The 25,964-nt window shown below is 48.8% G+C and overlaps 1 protein-coding gene across 2 annotated transcripts in view; it reads right to left on the minus strand.

Annotated features, from left to right (window-relative positions):
- SPEN (spen family transcriptional repressor) overlaps positions 1 to 25,964 on the minus strand; it is a 55,216-nt gene that overhangs the window by 3,778 nt on the left and 25,474 nt on the right. For both annotated transcript variants that reach the window (XM_070956219.1, XM_070956220.1), the window contains 8 exons: positions 19,340 to 19,500; positions 18,134 to 18,334; positions 17,237 to 17,388; positions 13,378 to 13,503; positions 12,612 to 12,725; positions 11,042 to 11,155; positions 9,786 to 9,886; positions 9 to 7,845 (listed from right to left, as the gene is read on the minus strand). In XM_070956219.1, the coding sequence (XP_070812320.1) occupies positions 9 to 7,845; positions 9,786 to 9,886; positions 11,042 to 11,155; positions 12,612 to 12,725; positions 13,378 to 13,503; positions 17,237 to 17,388; positions 18,134 to 18,334; positions 19,340 to 19,500 (8,806 nt within the window). The remainder of the gene's footprint in view (positions 1 to 8; positions 7,846 to 9,785; positions 9,887 to 11,041; positions 11,156 to 12,611; positions 12,726 to 13,377; positions 13,504 to 17,236; positions 17,389 to 18,133; positions 18,335 to 19,339; positions 19,501 to 25,964) is intronic.

Raw genomic sequence — 25,964 nt, forward strand, 5'->3', positions numbered from 1 at the left:
GGTCTTACCTGGGAGGGGGTCATGCTCCGGGAAGGAAGCCCGATCGGTGATCCTCCAGAAAACGGAGGGTGGCCAAGCTGAGCTGCTGGGTGGTAGCTTCGCATGTCCCCGTACACCGGCCGATAATCGTGGAAGGTGGTCCCGCTGGGGTGCATCATCTGCACCCCGTGAGGCACGACCACCGGCTGTGTCAATGGCAGTCCTTGGAGCTGGCCGCTGAGGAGCCGGGATTCGCTGTGGGGCGAGTGGGCCATCTTGACCTCGGAGGCCTTGGGCGTCTCTTTGCCTGCCTTGGTGGACGGAGGCGTTTTCACAGACCTCCCTTCCGGCGTTCTGGACTGCCGCGGCTCTGGGTGATGTTCGCTGCCCACTCCGGCCATGTGCGAGTGCATCATCACTCTCACGTCCCGAGGAACGTTGTACTGGTCGAGCCGAATGCCCGCTGGATGCACACGGTAGTCCGGCTGCATGACCAGCACATCGGACTGAACAGGGGCCGAACCTCGGCATGCTGGGTGGTGGTAGTGCATCTCTTCCTCGGAGGCATGCTGGGAAGACAGAGGCGGCATGACCATCTCCCTGATGGGGGCTGGCTGGGGAGTGCTGGAGCGCTGCGGCTGCAGAGGAGCCCTGGGTGAATGCAGGGCTTCGGGGCGGAGGCTGTAGGGAAGGCCCGGCAGTGGAGGGGTGTTCATGCGCACTTCCCCCTGGGAGAGGTGACCCAGAGACACCGTCTGGGTCACGCTGTGCGGAGGCATGATTACGGACTGCTCCGGGTGCATGCTGGAGATGTACTGGGGCATGGGGATCCCTGGACAAGGGGAGCCTTGAAGCCCCAGCATGGAGTTGTTCCCCGACAATGCAGGGGAAGCAGGGCCCCCAGGGTGACAAGCTCTCGGGAAGGGAGATGGGGAGTGGCCGCTGGTGCGGGGGGAGAGCGGCTCCTGCTTGGCCACCCCCAAGTGAGACACAGGTCTGTCGGCCGGACCTCCTGGCCCGCTGCTCACGTGGTTGGCCTCAGGGTACAACTTGCCAGACAAGGAAGGATGGTGAGGGCCCACCCCGGGGCTCAGGTTGGAAGGCTGAAGGGGTTTGCTCTCCCCTTTCAGAGACGTGGGATCCGGAAGCTTCTTGGTGGAAGAGGTGATGGTTTGAGAGAGGACCATCTGGTTATGCACCAGGATGGAGGGAGTGTTGGCAGACTGGGAGGAAAGCACTTTAACTGGGCATGACTGAGCAGCAGCTGCCTGGACAGAATCAGACTTTTCCGAACTGCTGCTGCTGCGCTCTGACTTGACGGAGGGAAGCACAGGGGAAGGGCTATACTGCTGGCCTCCCAGGACCAAGGCTGGGGTGGAGGTGCTCCCGTATCCCACAGGTGCCGGGGAGCCCTTTGGCATCGACTGAGAGGGAACGAGGGACTCCTGCTTAATCTGGGATTTGGACACAGACTGCTGAAATTCAATGTCCACTGCACTGGCCGGAGGAATCTGGCTAATTTTTGCAATGATCCGCTGGGAGCCTTCAGTCTTCTGTCCCGAGTAGCTCAGAAGCACCACACCTTCGGAGGTGTTGACGCGAAGGCCTGGGCTGGAACCTGTTTCCACCGGCCGGTCCTCTATCACAGCCATGGAGCCTGGGTGGAACCTGCTGTTGTCATTGGGACTGGGCCTCTGCTTGTATTTGGGGGAAACGGCGGTGACCAGGCACGTCTGGGGCTGGGAGGCTTGTTTCACCAGGGTGATCCTGGGGGTCTCCTCAAGGTCAATGCTGTGGGGCATCCTGCTGATCACAGAAGTTGCCTTGGGGGTCAGGACAGCAACTGTCTTCTCTTTCTCGGGCAAAATGGGGGCCTCTGCAACTGGCAGTTCCAAGTTGTTTGCAGTAGGAACAGGTGACTTCTCTTCTAGACACGGCCTGGAGACCTCTGCCAGAGGGCGAGGGGGCGTTTCATCCACACGAGAGGTGCTCACGGGTTCAACGATAGCGGTGGTGACATGCGTGGAGGCGGCCACACCGGTGGCGGGCACGTACTTGGGCTCCATCAGAATCTTGCGCAAAGTGCTGGAGTTGGGGTCAATGTCCGATGCTTTCGTGTCAGGGGGAAGAGCTGGCGGTGGGGTGGAACGGGATCGAGCCTCTTCGTGCTTCACAATCCACTCAGTCACCTTGGTGGTGCTGGGATGCAGAGGGACCACGCCAGCCTGGACAACGGGGGGAAGCTTCAGTGCAGAACCAGTGGGAACTGTTGGTAAAGGTGCACTTGGGAGGCCATCTGGAGGGGGAACGGGAACGCTTTCGGCCAACGGCCTCAGTCTGAATCTGCCCTGACCTCCCTCATCCATGGGAACGGAGGGCAGCAAGCCATCTGAGGGACTGGGCCCCCTCTCAGTAAGGGAGTCCTGCGAAGCTGCCTCTGGGGATCCAGCCATGCTTGTCTGGGGAATTACCAGGTGGGAGGGAGCTGCTGGAGGGAAGGCTTTTCCCTGGCTGTCATCTGACATGGCCCCTTCAGGGGTCCCTGTTACCTCTGGAACACCGGGGGATTTGCTCTGGGCTCTTTCAGGCTCAAGCGTCCTAAATTCTGCCATGTCCCCTTTCTTGCTCGTGCTCCGCTTGCGCCTGAGCCGTGTGGACTTCTGGCGTCCGCGCTCCTTCCGAGAGCCTTCCGCCTCCTGGGAGGTTTCCGCCTCCTGGGCAGAATTGGAGGATTCACTTAGGCTGACGTCAGCTTCTTTGCTTTCCGTCTCTGCAGCTGAGCCGGGGCCCGGCGTCTCCCCTGAAGCAGCTTCTGCTTCTAAGATATTGCTGACTGCCTGGTCTGTCTCGGGCTCCATGTCCTCTCGTGCAGAGGGCAACACCAAGGGTTCGCTGGGCAGGTCAGCCTCGGACTCGGAAGGGTATGTGGGTGGAGCTGTAAAGCCTTCTCCCTCGACAGCGATATCATTGATGATGGACCCTATGGCAGCCGCCAGCTCCGTTTCGCTGGCCTGGTGTGCAGGCTTATCCCCCTCTTCGTCCTGGCGAACGTCGGACACCTCAGCCGCCTGCTGTTCCTTGTAGGCTGCAATTGTCGGGCCTTCTGTCAGCTTGGCGATGTTCTCCACCGCCTGCTCAAGTTCAATCTGCTTGGCCAGCTGGTCAGCCTCGGGAGGCTGGGCTGATTCACAGGTGACTTCTTTCTTGGTGTCCTGGAGAGTGTCTTCGGCCTCGCTCTTTGGGAGCTGTGGAGAGAGTTTATCTTCTTTCAGGGGGCTTTTACTTTTGGCTGGGAAGGGGAGCTCCCCTTCTTCCTCGCTGGGCCGTAGCGCCCCTTTCACTTCGTCCACATTAAGACGGATCTCAACGTTTTTTAGGCTTTTAATCAGAGATGCTTTATCAACAGCTTTGATGCTCCTGGACCGTCCCCTTTTGGCCTTGGTAGCTTTATCTGGAATAACTTTCCTTTCCACAATTTCAACAGGGCAGCTTTCGGAGGTATTTTTAGGCAACTCCACTTCCTTCCGGTCTCGCTTTGGTTCGTGTGGGATCATCTCCTTCTCTGCCTTGAGCTTGCCACAGTTCTCACTGATGTGCAGCCCTTGGCTGGGGGGATCGAGGGACTCCTCGGGCTCTGGGGACGTCTCTATCTTAGGCTCATTCTTCCCCTTTTTAGCCACCAGTGTCTGGCTGTGGAGCAGTTTCTGTGATCTGGGTGAGCGCCACCCCTCCACCGGCTTCGGGATGTCTATCGTCTCTTTCCCTTCGGCTTCTTCTGTCTCCTGTGACAGCGCTGGTTCAACCTTGACAGGAGAGACTTCTTCCTCGGGTTTGCGCCGTGCCTTGGGTGGTCGGCCTCTTCTGGGAGGAGTGGGAATAGTTGCCGGGTCTGGGGGTTCTCGTTCAATCCTTTTCCTGGTTGGCCTGGTGACTTCCACAGCCTCCTTAATAGACGATGGCAGGTCGTGATCTCCCGTGGTTGCATAAACAGACCTCACATTTCTGCGCCTGGTTCGGCCCACTGGCAAACTGGGCTCTGGGTTTTCTGACTCTGCCACCACTGCAGCACTTGGAGACTTAGCCGCATTCCTTGAGCCCTTCTCCGTTTCCACTTTCAGTTCCAGGAGCTTCAGAGTTTCCCCCCGGGGGGAGCCGGAGCGTTTCAGCTTCTCTCGATCAATCCTTTCACTCTTCCTTGTGGCCGGTTTCTCTGCCACGCTGGCCACTATAGACTGAACGGGGGTTTTCGAACGTCTGTTTTTATACAACTTTTTGTCTTTCGCTACCACGGGGGGCTCGGCTTCCATCTCTGTATCGGAAACGGTAGGCAGGACCTCAGCCAGGGCTTCCACTTTCTGGCCTGCTCCAGACTCCACGATAATGGCCGGGGGAAGAAGGTCTTCTTTAGGTTCTGGCAGCACCTCAGATTTAGCTGCCAATTTGTGCGGCAGCGAGCCCAGTTCAGCTTCTGGGTCTGCCCCAAGAGCTGCTTGGGAGAAGGAAGAGCCGGGGGTGGGCGGTTTGGTGTCCAAACAGGAATGGTTTTCGAGGACTCGGGAGTCTTCCTCGGGAGCTGCCACGGAAAGGACAACGTCTTTGCTGTGATCCACCATGGGAGGGACTTCGAGATACTCAGGGGGATCAGCTTTAACAGGCAGGTCCTCTGGAAGGGCCTTGAACCCTTCAAGCACTGCAGGCCCAGGCTCCAGGGGCTTTTCCTCCCTCAAAGGAGGAATCCCCTCCACGAGGGGCTTCTCACTCCCAACTTTCTCTGGAAAAAGAGGCAGGGGTTCAGGGGGCAAGTGAGCAGCTGGCGAGGGTCCCACAAGGACAGGCGATTTATGCTCTGGCTCATGATGCTCAGACCTGGTTTCTGGAGTCTTGGGCCTGTTTTCCTTGTCTTCCTGTTTTTCGACTTCTTTGGGTTTCTGGTCTTTTTCCTTTTCCTTTTGTTGCATTCGGGTGAGCTCCATGAATCTGCTGTGGAAGAGAACCACAGGTTCCGGCATGAAATCTGATATGTTGTTGGTCCCATCCAGAGATGCTTGTCTGCTATACAACCTGCCGGAAAGGAAGTCGAATTCTTCATCTTTCTTTTCTAAGTGCTGTAGGCGCTTAGAATCCTGTTCAAAAATGGAGCTGTGCAAAAAACGGGAAGCAAAGAGCTCCTGTCTTTCCTGTTCTTCTTCTTTATGATCCTCCTTCTTATCATCCAACTTCCCTTCTGAGTCTGGTCTGATTTTTTTCTTTTTCATATACCACGAGGGGATTGGCCTCGGCGCGGAGTCCACTTTCTCTTTATCCTTATTGTTTCTAAAACTAGCAAATCTTGAATCCCAGTCGAGAAAAGACCAATTTTCCTCTCTTGACGAAGAGAGGGATTTGGCCCTCTCGAGCAAGGCTTTTGTATCCGGCGTGATCGTCTTGTCCAAAGCAAAAGAGTAAAATTTATTCCTCTCTAAGGAAGTTGGCAACCGCTCCTCTATGTCACGTAGTTTCTCTCCCCGGTCTCGTAATAAAAAAGTCAACCTGGAGCCCTCGGGGAAAGAAGAGGGCCTAGGAGAGTGGGGCTTCGAATCGCCCTCCTCCTCGGAGTCGGAGGGCACCTCCCCTGGTTCCAGATCCCGGACGGATCGCTTTCGGATACTGTCCCGTTTGATGATGCTACTTGGGAAGCTAATGTCCACCCGCCCGGGTTCTTGCTTCACGTTAGAGTCCCATCGGGTTGATTCCTCTTCTGAAGTCATGGCAGACAGCTTTAGTTTAGCAATCTCTACCATCTGCTCCCTTCTACTAGAGTCGTAAGGGTTAAATTTCAAGGCATCTTCCGTCATGGACACGTTTGAATATGGAGGCCCTTTTTCTTCCATTCTAGGGGATTCTTTAGCTTCTTTGAAAGTGATCAGCCTTGGAGAATCCATCACTTCCTCCTCCTCATGGAATGGGAAAAGTCTCAGGCCAGGAGAGATGGCAGTTCTCTCGGAATCTTCGCTCACCTGGCGGGAGCTTCGGTAGTTTCTCTCCCTCTTGGTGCTGATTTCAAACTCAAAGGCCTCGCAGGATTTTTTCCGCTTACTTGGGGGGGAGTCATCCGTCACGTCTTGCGGGGGCTTCCCCACCTCGTGCACCAGGCTGCGCCGCTCAAAGTCATCCATGTCCCTTTTGGGACTGCCAAACTTCTCATGTTTGGCAGACTCCATTTCCATTTGCTGCTTTAACCGCCGACTTAGCTCCATTTGTTTTCGGTAGCTCTGGGTGTGATCGATGTCAATGGGGATTTTCTCTTCAACGTCGGAGGAAGGAGGCTTTTCCTGGGCCCCTTTATGGTCGCACCCTTCCTCGGGAAGACCACAGTAGTTTTTCCAAATCTCATCCCTCTCTGCTCCATGCTCATCTAACAGCAGGGCATGTTTGTGTTGCAGTTTGATGGAATTGACCCTTCTGGAGGAGATCTCAAAGGCCTCTAGGGGCTCATCAGCCACCTCCCCTAGCCTAACCTGGAGCTCTAGAACGGGCCGTGAAGCAAAGCCTATCGAAAGGCTCGTGGGCTCTATAGTGTCTTTGGGACTGGCCACGCTAGTAAATCTTTCCAGCTTGATTTTCCTAGTTTCTCTTTTAATGGCCTCTTTTCTCGGGGGCTTCCTTTCAGTTTCAGCCACATCAATCTGCTTTTTCAAAACGACCCGGCCTTCCTCTTCCTCCTGACTGCTTCTTTTGATTTCCATTTTTTGCTTGTCAGATTTTAGGTTTGCCTCAGCAAAACGTCTTTTGCGAGCCTCCAGCTTTTCGAGGTCCACCGGATACGCCAGTTCAACGGATGGATCTGCCTTCAGGTGCTTCTTAGTCTTCAGCTTCCCATCTTTGTCCACCACCTCAATGTGGCTGGCTAGGACCTTCTCTTTGGGGACTTTGGTTCTGACAGAGTCAAGCTTCAGTGGTTCCAACTTGGTCTGATCCACCGGGAAAACCTGCATTTTTTGATCAGGCAAGGGAGGTTTGATGGGGTCACTCTCCAGCTTCCCTCTTAATTTCTCCAGCTGAGGCTGGTCAAGGACCTTCCCTTCCTTTTCTCTCACTCGGGTCAGCACCACGCACGGCATGAGATCCAGGCGGTTCTTAGCAGCTCCCTCCCTCTCAGCTCTTTCCCGGCTCTGCTTGCTGCCGCCGCCTTTCGATTTCTCGGGACTGGGCTCCCTTTCATTTTCTGGGTCGGTTTCCGAAGATGGAGAGCTGGGAGAATGCATTTTGGCCTTGCGCTTCTGCTTCTCTGTTTTCTCTTTGTCAAGCTTCTCCAGCTTCTCTTTCCTCACCGGGCGTTTGTCTTTCTCCGGCCGCTCTTGTTCGAAAGCACGCTCTTTTTCAGGTTTTTCGTTTTTGGCGTATCGCTCGAGACGGCCTTTGTCCGGTTTGTCGTAGCGGGGCGGAGAAAGGGAGCTGCAGCTGCCACTGTGCTCAGAGGAGCGACTGTAGATCCGCCTCTCGGAGTCGCTCTGCAGCCGCTCTGATTGCGAGGGGGAGGCACTGGGGCTTTGCGGCCGCCGGGAGTGAGCGGGGCTTTGACTCCTTTCCAAGGGCCTCCTTTCATGCTCTCGGTTGGACTCAAACCGCTCGCGCTCACGCTGTCGGTAGCTGTACTCTCTGATGTCTTGCTCGTAAGTGTCTCCCCTGTAGTCTCGGTATTCCCGGGGGTCATCGTAATACCGTGGGTCGTAATAGTCTCCCGGGTAATGATCCCAATCGGCGTAAAAGTCCCTGCCTCGAGCCGGGTATTCCCTCCGAGGGTCTTCCGTATACGTCCCCGGTGCCCGGACAGCCTCGTAATAGGTTCGATCTGCAGCATAGTCATAGGAGCCTCTCCTTTCATCCCTGCCAAAACCAGAGGGAGAAAAGGGGTTAGTTGAAACTTCACAGGACATCATGTGCAAATTGACCGCGGTTCGCATAGATTCAAGAAAAGGCAGCTTAAAAGAGAGCATAGTTTTAAAGAAGAGCTCATCACAGTGGTGAAATCTTCCGCGGGTTGCCACCGGTTCACTGCCTGCGCATGTGCAGTGTGCACCAGACGCATGCTGTGCATGCATGCACAGTATGCACCAAACATGCACATGCATACACAGTGCACACCAAATGCAGGCTTCGTGCGGAAAAAGGAATTGTTTGAAGGTAAGTAGAACAGCGAGGGGGGAAACAGCTGTGCTGCGCGATTTAGATTCACTAGAAAGCAGGATTTCCTGCTTTCTAGCGAATATAAATCACGAAGCACAGCTGATTGTCAGAAATACAGGTTTCGACAAACCCGTAGCTTTTTTTTTTTTACTACCGATTTGCCTGAACCGGTGCGAACCGGTAGCATTTCACCCCGGCTCATCCCACTTTTGAACTGAAGCCAGGTATGAAGAGGTCACCTAGTCCAATCCCCTAAGCACTGCTGGATCTATCATGGTATCCCTGAAAGAGGGACCTTCCATGTTGTCTTTTACACTCTGTGGTAGAGACCTTGCAATTTTTTCCTTGCAATTTTGACCTCCTGGTTATCTGGGGTGAGAGAGAAGGAGACTGTCCTTCACCATGTCTTTCAAACTTGCCTTCAGAAGTTGTAAATATTTCATCACTGGAGGTTTTTAAGAAAATACTATACAGCCACCTGTCTGAAATGGTGTAGTGTCTCCTGCTTGAGCAAGGGGCTGGACTAGAAGACTTCCAAGATTCCTTCCAACTCTATTCTGATTTTGATGAATAAAATTGTCACTCTCGACCACCAACCCCCCCCCCCCCAATTAAATACAACATGGCAGGAATGGGAGATTAATGGTATATATCTGTGATAGCAAACCTATGGCATGTGTGCTGGAAGTGGCACGCAGAGCCATCTTTCCAGGCACGCCAGCCATCGCCTGTTGCTCTTCTGACTGGTCTTCGATGCATGGGAAGAGCAGCTCCCTGGAGCGCATGCGTGCGCCGGGAAGCTGAGCTTCTAGTTTCTGGCGCATGAATGCATGCTGGCCAGCTGGTCTTCGCGTGCACATGCGCGCCAGAAACCAGAATACCAGGTGACCTGTGTGCACTGCTCTTCTGGTTTCCGGTGCTCCCCCCCCCCACGCATGCGCCAAAAAGGTTCGCCAGCACTGGTATATATACTGTATTTTTCGGACTATAAGATGCACCTTTTTCCCCCCTAAAAGGGGGTGAAAATTTAGGTGTGTCTTATACACCAAATGTAGCCCCGCCCACCCACTGGCCCTCACCCTTTGGCCTCTGCCTCGCAGCAGTTACCTCCTTGCAAGCAAACAGCAAGAAAAAACAGCTTTCAGTTTCAGCACAGCCTAATTAGCACAAGTTGATTGGATTAGTCTCCCAACTCTCAGCTGATTTGCTCTCAGCCGTTTTGCGAAGGGCTCTGCTGCTTGCTGCAAAGAGGTAAATTGCTGGAGCAGATTTTTTTCGCCTTGTGCTAATCAAGCTATGCTGAAAATGAAAATGAAAGTAAAACAGGCTGTTTGCTGCAACGAGGCAAAATTGCTCAGAGGCAGAGGGAGATTTCTTTTTCTTCTTTTCTTAACCAAAAAAGGTAGGTGTGTCTTATACTCTGGTGCGTCTTATACTCCAAAACTTCTGAACTGACCAATATTTTATTTTAGGTATTAGTTTCCTCTTCAATATCCGGAATACAACATGACACAAATTAAAATTTCTGCAAAGCAGACACTTTACCGCAGAGAAAAAAAATACATCCCTGTTCAGTCGAGAATTGCTTTCCAATTCCAAAATGTGGAGAAAGGCAACAATGTGCACAGAGAAAGACTTACCTTCTTTCTGCAAGCATTTCGTAGAAGTCTCGAATGTCCTGACCCGTTTCCTGCATAGACTGATAGAATGACAGCTGGCTCTCGCGGTTCGCAAAATCCACCTGAAAGATAAGAATTAACTCAGGCAGGCCGTTCGCCTCTTATTTTGGCTAATTGCCAGACATGAAATGTGAAAAGATTCCCGCACAGGTTTACTCCCCCAAATACAACCATGAAAATAATGGGGGAAAGCTAAATGCAAGGGGACAGGTCCAACCCCAAACTGTCCTCAACAGAAAAATAGAACATCTGTTGCTCTGGAGAAGATGCTAACTTTCATAGAAGCTTGTCAGTTAATGGAAGCCTCACAGTTTCATCTTGGACTGCTCGATTGTGACCACAGGGACCCCATCCCATGGCCCACTGAAACAGGCAGAATAGTCTCACCAGGTGTTTGTTTGGCCATCAAGCTCTCTATGTCCCACAGTGCCACTTCTGAAAATAATCTCCATGTGCCAAAGCCAAAGAAGCCCAGGAACCCTCTGATTCATAGAAAACCAAGGGGCAGCTCTCAGGGGCCAACTGCTAAAAAGGCTGAAGGCAAACACTGAAGACAATCATCCCACAACACTTCCTAGCTTTCCCACTACTGTCATCTAAGAAAGCCGCAGAGCAGGTTCAAACTGCTGGAGCTGCTAGGGATGAGGAGGCTCACAGGACCATCCCTACTTCACTGGCAGGTTCAGCTCCTGACTGGAGATGAGACACTACAAGGACCTGCTTGGTTTCCATTAATCTGGTGGCAGAGAAAAGGCAACATATGGAAATAGACAGCCCTTTGACCACCAATTCCAGAACTGAGGCAAAAAACAAGGTGCAAGATCAATCTTCCCTTAAGGTTGCCCCATAAACACAGTCCATACAGGGAAGGAAGGGGGAAAAGGGAAGGGAAGGGAAGGGAAGGGAAGGGAAGGGAAGGGAAGGGAAGGGAAGGGAAGGAAAGGAAAGGAAAGGAAAGGAAAGGAAAGGAAAGGAAAGGAAAGGAAAGGAAAGGAAAGGAAAGGAAAGGAAAGGACAAGGGAGAGAAGGAACAAGGGAGAGAAGGGATGAGGGAAGGGACAAGGAAAGGGAAACCTGAGCAAAGCAATAGCAGATTAGAAGTCAGCTGTAGGACTAATGTAAGTAATGATCACTCTGGCTGGGATTCTGTGCCATGCAGAAATTCCCTTACATAATTTTTTTTTTAAATGGCTCTTGAAGAAGCTAATTTTGCAGACCTTAATTTTATTCCCGCTGATTTTCCTCCCCTTGGTCTCTTTGACAGCCGCCTGTGCATATTCTATCTCATTGTAGAGAATCAGAGCCATGCCTTTTAAGCGATCAAACACCACCTGTAAAAATAAAATGAAAAACGAAATAAGAGGGAAGAAAGGGGAGGGATTGTCATAGTAGCTGAAGCCAAAAGAGTTTTCAACTGTTTCAGAGATGAGGATGGCAAGAATTTTGAACATTCTCTGGGGTGTCATCATTTTGCTTTTTAATTCCTTATCCGCCACAATCATCTTTTAGTGGACTAAAAACAGGACTTGGCATTTGGAGCATTTATCCAAAAGAAGCAGAAAGCGGGGAACCATCGTGGCAATTCCACCAATGTTCCTGAATGTTCTGCTTACGTTTCAACCCAACAGGCTTGTTCAGGAGGCTTTTCTAGCCTGAGCTGGGCCCAATAGAGCATGCTGTTCATTTATTTATTTATTTATTTATTTTATTTTATTAAATTTCTATACCGCCCTTCTCCTGAAGGACTCAGGGCGGTGAACAGCCAAAAGATAAAACACAGAAATACAAAATTTAAAATAGATTAAAACAGATTAAACAATTTGGCTAAATTTTAAAAATCTCATAATTAAACAAATTAAAATTAGTGTTTAAAATTTAAATTTTAAAATTTTAAAAGGGAGAAGATTTAGGCCAGGCCAGCTTGATGAAATAAAAACGTTTTAATCCTGCAATGTTACAGGAGCCGCTGGGCGGAAGTCAAGATCAACTTGAATAGAACTTAGAAAGGAGCCTCTCAGAAGAACCTGCTGGTGGAACTATAGGCAAGCGTCCAACAACAACATGAAAACAGAACTCGGGGGTGGTACACAATGCCCAAACAGACTAGACGACGGAACACTTTGAGGTAGGGGTCCCCAACCCCTGGTCCGTGGACCGCCAGAAACCGGTCCGCGCAAACAAGTGAAGCCCCATCCACGGGATGTAGGCAGCACACAAAACCACACACACCTCCAGTCCAGTGGTGAAATCCTCTGCCAGTTGCCACAGGTTCGCTTGCCCACGCATGCACGGTGCGCGCCAGACGCACGCTGCACTCACACATACGCAGTGCGTGCCAGACACATGCTGCATGTGCAGTACACACCAAATGCAGCCGTTTGAAGGTAAGTAGAACAGTGAGGGGACTGTGCCGTGCAATTTAGATTCGCTAGAAAGCAGGATTTCCTGCTTTCTGGAGAATATAAATCGCGTGGCACAGCTGATCGTTGGAAATACCGGTTCAAATGAACCGGTAGCTTTTTTTTTTTTACTACGGGTTTGCCCGAACCAGTAGTTTTTATCACTACTGATTCGACTGAACTGGTAGCATTTCACCCCTGCTCCAGTCCATGGAAAAATCTCTCTCCATGGAACAGGTCCCTTGTGCCCGAGAGGGAGGGAGAGAGGGGGAGCGAGGGAGGGAGGGAGAGAGAGAGAGGGAGGGAGAGAGAAAGAGAGAGAGAAAGAGAAAAAGAGAGAGAGCGGGAAAGAGAGGCAAACTCATAAATGGAAGACCGGCCCACCTACCTTCACCACTGGGCCGTAGCGGCAGAAATGTCGCGTCAAATACTGATCCGTGAGGCTTGTCGCTAGTCCATCCAGCCACACGCAGTTGGTAGGCATGCTCTTCCCAAAGCCCAGCTGGACACCCAAGTGGAAAAGAGCCAGTCAGACAAGAAACACACAATTAAACTCATTTCGACAAAACCATTATGGAAATAATCATGCTTCCGTGGCGAGCATCAACAAGTCCGAACGTACTCTCTTTGATGCCATTTGGGCAAGCTCACTCCCAGGCAAGTCGATTAGGATAAGCTTCCTCCGTGTGGTGCCGTGAAACAAAGCAATTAAGGGGGAAGATGGGAAATGCACTTTGCCACCCGGGCAATGTTTAACCCCTAGGCCATGCCTGCCAACAAGGTGGCCCAGAAATGCCCTTGAGAGGAGAGAAAAAGGAACCGGGAAGAGTGGGCCTCACTGATTCATTCCATCTGGATGCTGCAGAATCTACGCCAATGGTCACAGTAACAGAGGCACATAATACAACCAACAAAACTGATATAAAAGTTAATATTATAAACAATTGGACAGTATGCGTTGAATGGAGCCATTATTGAAGAATGAACAATAAACAAAGGTGACAACTCTCTCCAGAAGAGCTCTAGCTTAACAATCGACAGTTTTGTTAATAATCTAACTATCGGAGTCGAATAATCTGACCAGAGCAGCAAGGTTTAACTAAGAGGCCAGAGTCAATAAATCCAGGGCGCTGCCCAGTGCCGTCCCCACATACCTTGAGACGATTGTTTCCAAGATATTCTCCATCCATCTTTTTGATGGCTTTGCAGACACTGGCAATATCGCAGAACTGCAGGAAGGCATACTGAGGAATCCCATTCACTTTCTTAACGTCGATATCCTGGTGGGGAAAGAAAGCATTAAGGGGGGGGGGGTCTAGACCGGCAGTACCATTGGGGGGGGCAGCTGGATCAGGCAGGGTGCTCCCTCAAGAGGAAACCCACCCTAGGGCAGCTGACATACACCTGGCTGAGGTACCCTATCAATAAACACTCCCTTTCCTCATCCTCCCAATGTCTTTCTACCACTGGTCTCCTGGAGGCTCCTAGCACCCTGCACCAACAACTGGAGGCTCTTTGCTAGTTAGTATACTGTGTATACACATACAATGACAATAAAGTTTATTTATTTATTATTTATTATTTATTTATTTATTTATTTATTTATTTATTTATTTATTATTTATTTATTATTTATTTATTTAGTCCAACAGCCCAGCCAGCTCTCATTATTGAAAATGAAAAACGTAGCTATTCCGTCCAGTCTGCATTTATTCTCCTTGAACTGGAAGCAGAGAGGAAAAGGACCAGTACACCTCTTCCCTCAAGCGGAGAAAGTGGGGCCGAAATTCCAGAGGCTACCTCTGAGCCTTCCTCTTCAGAACAATGGGCAAGCTTGTTCTGTGCTGACTGTGTGCACATCGCTGGCGATTTTTGAGAAAAGGCTGGACAGCCACCTATCTAATGGGACAGGGGCTCCTGCTTGAGCAGAGGGTTGGATTAGAACAGGGGCCCCCAACCTTTTGGACCTCAGGGACCATTAAATTCATAATTTTAAATCCCACAGACCACTAATGTGATCTGACAGGCTGGGTGGCCGTGGCTAGGTGGTCATGTGACTGGGTGGGCGTGGCCAAGATATCACTCACGTTGAGGGGCGTCTCGTCGGCCTCTACTCACCCCTCCCCTCCTAGCCACTCCTCGCCTGCTCGCCCAGGCTCCTTAGGGCACCAACAGAAAGCAGTTGTTGGAGTTAACCAGCCACCACGAGAAAGAGCTGGCAAAACAGCTGGCTCAGCTCAAATTGGATTTAGCTGAGAAGGAGGTTCAACTGAGGACTACAAGCATAGGCTTTCCAAGCAAAGGGAAGACCTGTGGGAGTGCAAGGCCAGGCACCGGTGTCTGGAGGCTCAGTGGGATGAGATGGTCAGCCAGTTCCAGGCCATGAGGCAGTCCCAGTGGAACCTCCGGCTCTTTGCCGCCTCTTTTCTTCGCTAACGTGGTGGCTTTTTATCAGAAACTGAAAGGGCACTGAGTATAGCCCACATATGTTATATATGGACAGAGAGAGTGCACAAAATCTAATGGAACAACCACCAGCATCCAGTACAGGAAAAAACCCCAAATATTTTGCCTTGAAACTAGGAAACCTGATTAGCTGAAACAAACAGAGGTGAATGCGAAGAGTACATGACTGAAGTGCTTTGTGCTTTTTTTTTATGCTTTGTGTAAACAAAGTGCATAAAGAGAAAACATTTTCTTCTTCCCCAAATATTAGAAGTTATCTAATGAAATTTAATCCTGAAAGATTCAGGCCAGACCAATGGAATTTTTTTTTTTTTTTTTTTTTTTTTTTTGCACAACACTGGAATTCGCCCCCACGAAACATACCGGCTACCAGCTTGGCTGGCTTCAAACAAAAGTTGGATTATAGTATAGTATAGCCTTTATTGTCATTGTACATCATGTATACAATGAAATTGATTAAGTCATGGAAGACACAAGGATCTTGGCCCTGAGGACTGTGCTATGCCTCTGAAGGCCGTCTGCTGGGTTCTCTGTGCAGCCAATGGGCCACTGTGAGAACAGACCGCTGGGCTAAACTAGCCAGAGATCAGATCCAGCAGGGCACAGCTTGAGCTCTTATCCTTCCAGAAAGTAACACAGCTACACCCTTGACTTTCAAGACAACACACGCTGCAAAAAAAAAAAAAAAAAGCACGGTGCCAACAAGAGAGGGAAGGTCTGAGCTATCAGCTGTTCACAGCAGAATAAATGTCGCCTTTGATCAATTAGAGAAGAAGGGCAACAGATTTCTTAAAAAATTTGGTCTCGGCACAAGTGGGCAAGCAAAACTTTACACAATTGGAATGAGCGTTAAATGTTTCCGTGAAAGTCCCACAGGGCTTACAATGTCGTATCATCACAACATCTGCAAAGATTCTGTTCATCACAACATCTGCAAAGATTCTGTTCATCACAACATCTGCAAAGATTCTGTTGTCACTTTCCCCTCGCTTACAACTCTTCTTCCTCTCAAATGTTTCTCACGGGCTACACACAGAAGGGTTGAAAAAAGCAACCCTAGTCATTTTTCTGATGCCATTTTCCCATATATATATATATATATTCGGGTCTTCTCCCTTGTAAGATTGAGAGTACTTTGGCAAAGTTTCGGCAGTATCTCATCTGGCATCATCAGGCTTTTTTTTTTTTTAATTTGATTTATATGCCGCCCTTCTCCGGGGACTCAGGGTGGCTTACAATGTGTTAAGCAATAGCCTTCATACTTTTGTATATTTATACAAAGTCAGCTTATTGCCCCCACGAGCTGGGTCCTCAATTTACCTACCTTAGAAAGGATGGAAGGCTGAGTCAACCTTGAGCCTGGTGAGATTTGAACTTACAGTAATTGCAGACAGCTGATGTTAATCACAATGCTATCAGTCTGCTGAGCCACCAGGCCTATGCAGAAGACCCCTTGCATAAGCCTGATGATGGCAGATGAGATTCTGCCAAAACATTGCCAAAGTGCTCTCAATCTTACACGGGAGAAGACCCGAATACACCCAGATTTATCTCCCTGGCCAAATCCAGGCAAGCTTCTGCTGAGCTCGCCCTCTTGCTGCTTCACCATGGTGGCAGGGGGCAGGGCACGAGAAAAGCATTCTTTCTGGCGAAGCCACTGTCACCATTGCTTCTGGTGTAAGAAGTGCTGCCTGGCGTCACCTGGCACCTGTCTGGCCATGGGGGTGGGAGAGGGATGGCAGCACTTCAAATCATTATCTTCAAAAGTGTTGTGGTCCGCCAGCAGCCTGCAGAGCTGTCAGCGGAGTCGGACAGCGATGAGGCTGAGGAAGAACATGGGCCAGTCCTGGAGGCTGGGGAAGGCCCGGATGAAGGCTCTGCGTCAGAGGCAGAGATGGGGCCAGGGCCATCGGGGAGTGATGTGCGGACTCCAGAGCCTCCAGAGGCTGATAGGAGTGAGGCAGAGGAACAGGAGGAGCCTGTTCCTAATGCACACATGAGAAGAGCTGCCAGAAGGCAAGAGCAGCTCAAGCAAAGAGGACAACTCGAGAGTAGGGCCAAGAGATGATTGGCCCCTCCCATAAGGCTTAAAACAGACGAGCAACGGCGTTTGGGCTTTGCCTGAAAACAACGTTGGTAGCTTCGTCGTCTTCTTCGTCTACGTCTTGTATTTATTTTTGTATCTGTGACTTCTGAACGTTTGCCAAGAAAGGCCTTTGGCGGTTTGCCTAACTGGACCAAGGTTTGCGATAGGACTGAGGAATTTGTGTTGGGAGGAATTTGCTTTAATTTAGTTGAACGACGCTGGGAATGAAGTAATTCTCAGCTGTTCGAATAAAGTTTGTTTTTTCACTGACTGATTTTCCTACTACTTACTTGGGCCTGGGTCACAACAAAAAGACTGTATTTGGACGGCTAAGACATGGGCCCTCTTTCAGGGTTGGAATGTTGTGATTTCTGTACTAAAGGACAATAAAATCTAGCCCCGGGTTAGGTTTTTCGAACATGTTCTGACACAGAAAGAGAGCTAAAACTGCCTGTACGTACCACTATTTCTCCAAAACGCTGGAAAACGTTACGAAGGTCATGATATGTGGTATTTTTCTCAAGGTTACCAATGAAGAGAGTTCTAGTCGCTTTAGGGTGAAACTCATCAATCCTTTCATCCAGTGGCCGGAATTCGTTCTCGCTTTCGGTTTCTGAGGGCAAAAGAAACAAAAATAGCTGTCTTCCGAGACATTTTTGCTTCTACAAATCTAGCTGTTATTTGGGTCAGTAACCCCTTTCCCACTCCAAAGGTTGTTTTTTTTTTTTTTTTTTTTTTTTTTGCACTCCAGGATGCCGGAAGAGAAACGGTTAGAGTAGCCTGAGAGGCAATGAAAATGCAAAATAAAATTCATAGCAAAAAAAATAAAATTCAGCAAACTAACCTGGGAAAAAATAGCTGATAGAACCACTTCAGAAATGATTTGGGTGTCGTTTTTGAATTTTCTAATTATAGGAGGCCAATACACAAATAAAACCAGCTAAGGCTGCATTGTGCTAAATAAAAATGAAAATGGGACAAGTAATAGGGAATCCCAGACGTGCAAAAACACTCTGTGGTGTCTCATGTTTCCCACCTCTGGAAGGGCAAGCACCTGAGTCGGGTCAAACTAAAAACATAACCAACCAAGCATCTACTTCTGCTTTTGCAAGATCGGAGCCAGCAAAAGCAGACAGATGGTAGGCGCGATTCCCTCCGGGGTTCTGGCATCCACAGCAAGAACAAATTCTGACAATCTGACCGAAAAGCAACATTTAGACAGTTCAGGCCCTAAACTGGCTTTGAAATGGCCTCGAATCTTCGCCATTCCACCCAAGACGATCTGATTTGCTACAGCCAGGCGTCTTTGGGCCATGGGTAAGTTCCCAGGAGTCAAGAAGGCCTTCCGAGGGGCTCACCTGGCCCTATCCAAGCCGTGACTTCGATCTGCATGCCAAAAAACAGCTTTCCTTTGGAGGCGTTCAGGGCCTTCTCCTGATCCTCCTGCTGCCGGAAGAACACCAGTCCGTATCGTTCTTCAGAGGCCCCGTGAATCTGGACAGAGGTCACCTTCCCGTACTTCTTGAATTCATGGAACAGCCCGTCCTTGAGGCTGGTGTCTACACCACAAGGAGCAAATCAAAAGAAGGCACGGTCACCTTTGGAATCCACAGCGGTTCTTTTCAGCTTGAAGTTTCGGTTGGCGTTGTATCTTTTTATATCCATCATTAATATAGCAAGAACACAAAAGAACTCCCATGCCTGCTGGCATGGCCGCATCAGGCACCTATTCTCCCCTCCTCTCCTTTCTTGAAGCAATCTACTATAGGTAGCGCCTGCATTTTGGCTGGGAGCAGAGGTGGAATTCACATTTTTTTACTACCGGTTCTGTGGGTGTGCCTTGGTGGGCGTGGCAGGGGAAAGATATTGCAAAATCTCCATTCTTTCCCCACTCCTGGGAAAAGGATACTGCAAAATCCTCATTCCCACCCCACTCCTGGGGGAAGGATACTGCAAAATCCCCATTCCCTCCCCACTCCTCGGGGAAGGATACTGCAAAATCCTCATTCCCACCCCACTCCTGGGAGAAGGATACTGCAAAATCCCCATTCCCACCCCACTCCCGGGGCCAGCCAGAGGTGGTATTTGCCGGTTCTCCGAACTACTCAAAATTTCCGCTACCGGTTCTCCAGAACCTGTCAGAACCCGATGATTAGCACCCCTAACTGCGGGTTTTGGAAATGAAAAAGAAGGCCCAGAGAACTCTCCCCATCCCGGGAGGGGGGGGAAGCTAAAATATTTGTGTTGGTCAAAGGAAGGGCTTTACTGTCACATAGCCCCAACCCCTTCCCTATGATGAGCAGAGGAATGTGCCTGGATTTCCTTGGGGGTAAAATCTCTATTACAATGTGCAGGGGGAGCCAGTCTATCCAAGAGCCATTTCGGGGGGGGGGGGAAATCAAACCGCCTATTTTCGAAATGTAGGTCAGAGGAACCCATAATGTAATTATAAAGGTGGCGTCTCATTCAACTGGCTTTACGTGTCCCGGCAGTGTGTTCTCGTCAGCCCCAGCACGGCTGGGTGGAGTGGGCACTGCGGTGCAGGGAGGCTGCGTGGGACTCACCTGTAGAACGCACAGGAAGATTCTGGACCTTAATCCCGAAACTTTTACGGGGTTCATCTTTCTCCAGAGGTGGAAGCAATTGGGAGGTGGGGGCTGGAACAGCCGTCGATTGAACCGAACGGGCTGGAGATTCGTCACTCGAACTGCTACTAGAGTCGCTGCTACGGGCACAAAAAGGAGACCGTGAGAAACTCAGTTAGGAACAGTGTCAGCACTAGAGTAAATGCAGGTGAGACGACGTCGAAACCTGACAAACAGTTTATGCCGAGGCTCCGAAGAGACAAACAAGATGTCAGCCTCGGCTTCTTCTCCTGTCCCGTATATTGCTATGTGTCACCTTCAAGGAAGCCCGAAAGGGTGAGGTACAAGTGAGAAAAAGGATTTAAGACAAATCGTAATCCGAAATCTCTTTTTTAACTCTCCGGTGAAGGGGAATAAATCTTCAATTTTAATAGCAACAGCAACAGCAATAGCACTGAGACTTTATATACCGCTTCACAGTGCCTTACAGCTCTCTCTAAGCCGTTTACAGAGTCAGCCTCTTGCCCCCCAACAATCCGGGTCCTCATTTGACCGACCTCGGAAGGATGGAAGGCTGAGTAAACCTTGAACCGGTGAGGATCGAACTGCCAAACTGCAGCTAACCACTGCATTCTAACCACTGCGCCATCACGGCTAAGACACTGAGCTTGACGATCGGAAGGTCGGCAGTTCGAATCCCTAGTGCCGCGTAACGGGGTGACTTGCCCCAGCTTCTGCCAACCTAGCAGTTCGAAAGCACGTTAAAAAAAAATGCAAGTAGAAAAATAGGGACCACCTTTGGTGGGAAGGGAACAGTGTTCCGTGCGCCTTTGGCATTGAGTCATGCCGGCCACATGACCACGGAGACGTCTTCGAACAGCGCTGGCTCTTCGGCTTTGAAACAGAGATGAGCACCGCCCCCTAGAGTCAAGAATGACTAGCACATATGTGCGAGGAGAACCTTTATCTTTACTTTTTTATCTAAAGAATGTAGACAAGAAGCCGGGAATTCTGATTAACTGAAACAGCCAGCAACACCTAATAAAGAGCTCTGCACCAGAGACCTACGACGCCTGGACCACAACAGAAGGCCATGTTCATGAAAACAACTCAGCCCCAAAGAACTCAGCCTCACTGAAAGTTTGCAAAATCCCCAAACAAAGGAGCCAAACGAACGCCATCCGGGTTTGGTGTAATGTAAATGCCCTTACGCTGACAACAGGGAAGTTAATTAAATCTTTGGTTTCAGCTTATCAGTAATAATACAGGAAGCCTCAAAAATTACAGCTGGTTTTTTTTTTTTTCCTTTCCCCTTCAGAGAGCAGCATGATTAAAATGAACGCTTGCTTGCCTTCTACCAAGAAACTAAGAAAAGTACAGGTTGTAAAACCACAGTAAGCTACTTATTACTTGCAAATCTTAATCGGCTTTTCCCAACTTGGCCCCTCCCAGATATTCCGGAATACAGTCACAGAATTCCTGCTCAGGGCTCTGAGAGTTTCAATCCATGACATCCAAAGGGCACTTGGTTGTGGAGTGCTGATTTATAGAAGGTGCTACAGGTAGTCCTCGATTTACAACAGTTCGTTTAGTGACCGTTCCAAGTAACAACGGGATAGAAAAAAGTGACTTATGACCGTTTTTCCACACTTACGACAGTCGCAGCATCCCTGTGGTCAGACCCTTAGGAACTGACTCATATTTATGACGGTTGTGGTGTCCCGGGGTCACGTGATCCCTTTTTGTGAACTTCTGATAAACAAAGTCAATGCGGGAGTCATGTTCACTCAACAGCCATGCGACTAACTTAACAATTGCAGCGATTCCCTTAAACTGTGGCAGGGAAAGTCGCAAAAGGGGGCAAAACTCCCTGAACAAATGGTTCACTTAGCGACAGAAATGTTGGCCTCAAGTGTGGCCGTAAATCGAGGATTACCTACACAAAAGTTTAGTAAGGAAAGGAGAAACATACCCTGTTTCCCCGAAAATAAGACATCCCCTGATAATAAGCCCAAGCGGGCTTTTGAGCACATGTGCTAGAATAAGCCCTCACCCGAAAATAAGCCCTCCCTGAAAATATTTAAATGCATGCACAGCCATTCCCCGCCATTTCCTTTGGTTTCCTCCATGCACCCCCAAATAATAAGACCTCCCTGAAAATAAGACCAAGTGCTTATTTTGGGGTTCAAAAAAAATACAAGACAGGGTCTTATTTTTGGGGAAACACAGTAGTATGCAGAAGTGGAAAATAAAAGCCCCAATAAAGCGTGGGAAAAGGAATTTAGCTGAAAATAAAAGTACGACGTTTACAAGTTGTCTCAAACTCACCGCACGTAACTTTAAAACAAAACTTTCATTAGCATCTGACTGTGTGAAGAGACACATTAAGTTGGCAAAAAGGGCAGGGTCGTAAAGGGAATTGCATAAAAGACGTCTTGCACACCTGAGGGACCTGTACAAAGACTAAGGACTTCTACCACCAGAGAATGGGAACGGCTCTCATTAGCGCCTCTGGGCAATATGAGCAGAAGTTGCATTCAGATACACAGGCGAAGAAGTGACGGTGCAAGTGGAAAAGGAAGTAATTGCCAGCAATAGAAAAACATTACAGTAACTAAGAAGAGACTTAAGACACCAATACACCATGGTTACAGAACACTTCTTGGCACTGTCCTAGGTCAGGTGAGAAAAGAGTTTGTGCCAGGTGATAGATGCTTAGCCAAATGAGTCTCAATTCCCAGTTCGAGCCGACTCTCCCAAAAGGAGCTCCTGGCACAGATCCCAGTTCAAAGGGTGCAGAGTTGGGATCTACCAAGCTTTTCCCACAGCGGGAAAAGCTCTCGTGCAGCAACTTGCAGAAAATCCAAGCTAAACTACCCTCCCTTTCCTGGAATATTTGCCTGCCTCTGATTTTTTTTAAGAAGAAAGGAAAAAGGTGGGCTGGGGTGACAGGACTGCTCCACCACGTAAACTCTAAGGCCGTCCCTTGGGGGACAGGTCGGTTGGGCACAGTTGCTCCTACTGACACAGAAATAAGCTAAGAGGCTTGAAGACCTTTGGCCTAATTCATCGCCATGTGGTTTCCTCCAAAAGAGAATGCAGAACTTTCACCGAGAACTTTATTTAAAAAAAAAAAAAAAAAAACCTAAGGAATTCTCACGCTATGTCCATTTCATTCAACAGTTCAGAGTTTGTTTGGGTTTTTTTTTTAAGCCAATGAGATTCTTTGTAAATGAGGGTTTCCTTTAACTAGACTAGCAATTCTGTGAAACAAGGATTGCGAGAAAATAAATGTCTTATACAGTTGCAGTAATTCATTCTAGACAAGATAGATCTATATTTTAATTTTAGGAGTGAAAATGAGTTCAACAGTTGAATTGTGCACGTGTCTAAACACTGCGAGAAAACAATAGACTTCCTTTGTTTTTAGACGATGTATTTGTGTCACAGAAGGACAAACATCTGTGTGGGAATGACAGGCAAGGTCTCTCCCAAGACAGAACCTGTCATCTGCAGATGTCTAAATCGTCACCGGGAGGAGGGGCTTTCAACGGGTTACGTAGTCCTTTCGAAGTCGGAGACAAGCTCCCGAAGCAGCAACCGCTGATGACCAAGAGTGAAGGGCAAAGAATTCTGCTTTTCTCTCCCAGTCAACTGGCAGGCAATAGGAAGTGCCAACGTAAACCCCTGCTTGTTACCCTGCACAAAAGTGCCACCCAATTTTCATTTGACTGAAGAATGTTTCTATCACCGTTCGGGGATACTGATCTTTGCAAAAAAAAAAAGAATACCAATTTGTTTCTCATCCTCCCAACATGCTACAATGGTGTGGATAAAAAACTTGAGTTTTATTTGCAAGGTTTTGCTTCTCTAGCACTCGGTTTTACTCCCAAGATCCTTTGAGGCCAGCAATTTTGCTGTCTGACAGACCTTTGCTTCCATTCAGATTCCGCCATCAGGCCAGAGGATGCAAAAACCCGGATATGCACAAGGAAAGCCAACTCAGCTCTTGGAGCCAACGCAGCTCCAGCTGCAACATTAATGTATCACCTAACACTGGAGGCTGATTAAACAGTAACTTCTCATTATCATAATTTCATTAACAAGCTAAATGTATAAGGTGCTTGAAGCGACCTCAAGCAATATTCTGTTTTTGTTGGAAAGCAAACGAAGTGCATAAAGAAGTAGAAACGCAAACACACTCGTCTCTCTCTCTTTCTCTCTCTCTCTCTCTCTCTCTCTCCCTCTCTCTCTCTCTCTCTAATGTATAGCAGTTATACCCATACACACAGAGTTGCCAATGGTTTCAAACTGCCACACAGTTGCCCAGCAAGCCCAAAGAGAGCCATGGGCAACAGGTTTCTATTTGAGAAGACATTTGTTGCTCCTTCCAATCTCCCATTCTTTAAGGCAGTGGTCCCCAACCTTTTTATCGCCGCGGCCCGCTGAGCGCACGCAGGGGTGGGGGCACGGCCCAGGAGCTTTTGCGCATGGCCCATTGCGCACGGCCCAGGAGCCTTTGCGCTGCAGCGTTCATTTCCCCCGGCCGCTGCGCGGCCCGGTGCCAGGTACTCCACGGCCCGGCACCGGTCCGCGGACCGGGGGTTGGGGACCACTGCTTTAAGGACTGTCCAAGATTCTGAAAAAAACAAAGTGAGGTTAGAAATATCCCTGAAGCAGGCATAATCTGCCCTCCACTCTAGCAGGGGTCTTGGCTTTTTATTAACCCGTGAGCCACGGAGAACAAACTGAATCTGCCAAAGGCTCTAGAAGAGCTAACATCTGGATAGTGAAAACATGTGGGGAGGCATCAGAAATATTCTCTGTATCTCTGGTATCAAATGCAGGGAACTGGATTAAAAAGCACCAATTGACCAAGGGAAGGCATAATGAACTGTAAATCAGCTGAAGAACTGATAAAAGGGTCACAGATAGGAATTGTAAATCTTAAACCTTTCTGAAGCTTTACGCATTCCCTTGAGCCAAACTTAAAAGATTTCTTTTTGGCAGAGATGACAGGCGCTGAACTGGCTAAAAGCAACTACATGAGCATTTTCAACAGCAGCTCTGATCAAAGGAAAAACTGCAGCGCTTGCAATAATCCCCAAAGTTCCTCAAATCCAAGCTCCTTCGAACCAAGAACCAGGTTCCTGTTGGAAAACAAGAACTTTCTTTTGCCTGCTGCATCCGAAACAAGACACTTCACGTAAGTCTTGGTTGACTCAGCCTTCCTTCCTTTCGAGGTAGGTAAAATGAGGACCCGGATTGTGGAGGCAATAAGTTGACTTTGTATAAAAAAAAAAAAAGAACACCGCTTAGGGGGAGCCGAAAGCCCTACTAAGCAGGTATATACAAAAGTATGAAGGCTGTTGCTTAACGCATTGTAAGCCGCCCTGAGTCTCCGGAGAAGGGCGGCATATAAATCGAACCAATAAATAAGTAAGTCAGGTGAGTGGAGAAACACCAGTGACTGCAGAACTATTTCTTGCTCGTGGCTTTTTAATCAGTCCAATCAGATAAGCCCACAAATGGTAGCAAGAGCCACCTGAAACAGAAACGGAAGTGTAAAGTCAGAGAACAAGCAAGCACCAGACTCTACGGGGTTTAACGCAGGCTGCCAAGGTGAACTTATTTTCTCCTACAACTCTGACCTACCTAAGCCAAGCGATCAGCTGGTGGCCCCAGCATGTCATGTCGTACTAGTGAATGCTGGCATGTGACTAAGTTTGTGTGGATAAACTATCGGCCTTCCCCCCCCCCGCCCCTCCAGCTAAAATTAAGCTTGTGAAGAACCTGTCCTGCACTCCAGCAGAATCCAGAAGCATGGTGGTCCTTCAAGGTGCTGTCCTCTGTTAGAAAAGAAATATGAATAAAAAATGACAGATAAATGAGGGAGATAAGAAAAAGGTAAATGATGGAGATAAAAAAAGAAATAGAAACCTAGATGATACCAGTGAAAATTGAAAAGGGGGGGGAGAAAGAAGAGTATAAGAGTAATGAATAATAATGATAATATGGATAGATAGAATAAATCTGAAAAGAAATTGAAAGAAAGTATATATGAGTAGAATATAGGAGTTGCTTGGATATCAAACAAGAATATTATATAGCAAAGAAGATAGAAAGGAGAGGGGAGGAGAGGGGAGGAAGAGGATAGGGAGGGAGAGGAATGGAAGAAAGGGAAAAGGAGAGGAAGGAAAGGTAGGAGACAGGAGTAGGAGAAAAAGGGAGAAGGGGGAAAGAAGAGAGGAGTGGGGGAAAGAAGGGGAAGTAGGATGAGGTAGGAGAGGAGGAAGGCGAAAGTAGGAGAGGAGAGGAGGCTGGGAAAGGAAAGAAAGGAGAAGAAGAAGAAGATTTGTTGCAAAAAGAGGAAAGAAAGGTAGAGGAGCAACCCCGAATGTAATTAAAATGTCTTACTTTAATGCTTTCTTTAAGGAAAATATATATATGTATGATTAATTATGTATAAGAAAATGTACGTTTTATATTATGTGTAGAAAAAATAAAACTGAAAAAACTTTTCAAAAAAAAAAAGGGGGGGTGCTGTCTTCCTATTTAAGAGAGATTTCTGAATTGCCCCCGCGGCTACCCTTAATTAAAGCAC

Source organism: Pituophis catenifer, unplaced genomic scaffold (genome assembly GCF_029215685.1).
Source record: "Pituophis catenifer annectens isolate HBS135680 unplaced genomic scaffold, rPitCat1.0.hap2 SCAF_18, whole genome shotgun sequence".
In the NCBI taxonomy this organism is placed as follows: domain Eukaryota; kingdom Metazoa; phylum Chordata; class Lepidosauria; order Squamata; family Colubridae; genus Pituophis; species Pituophis catenifer.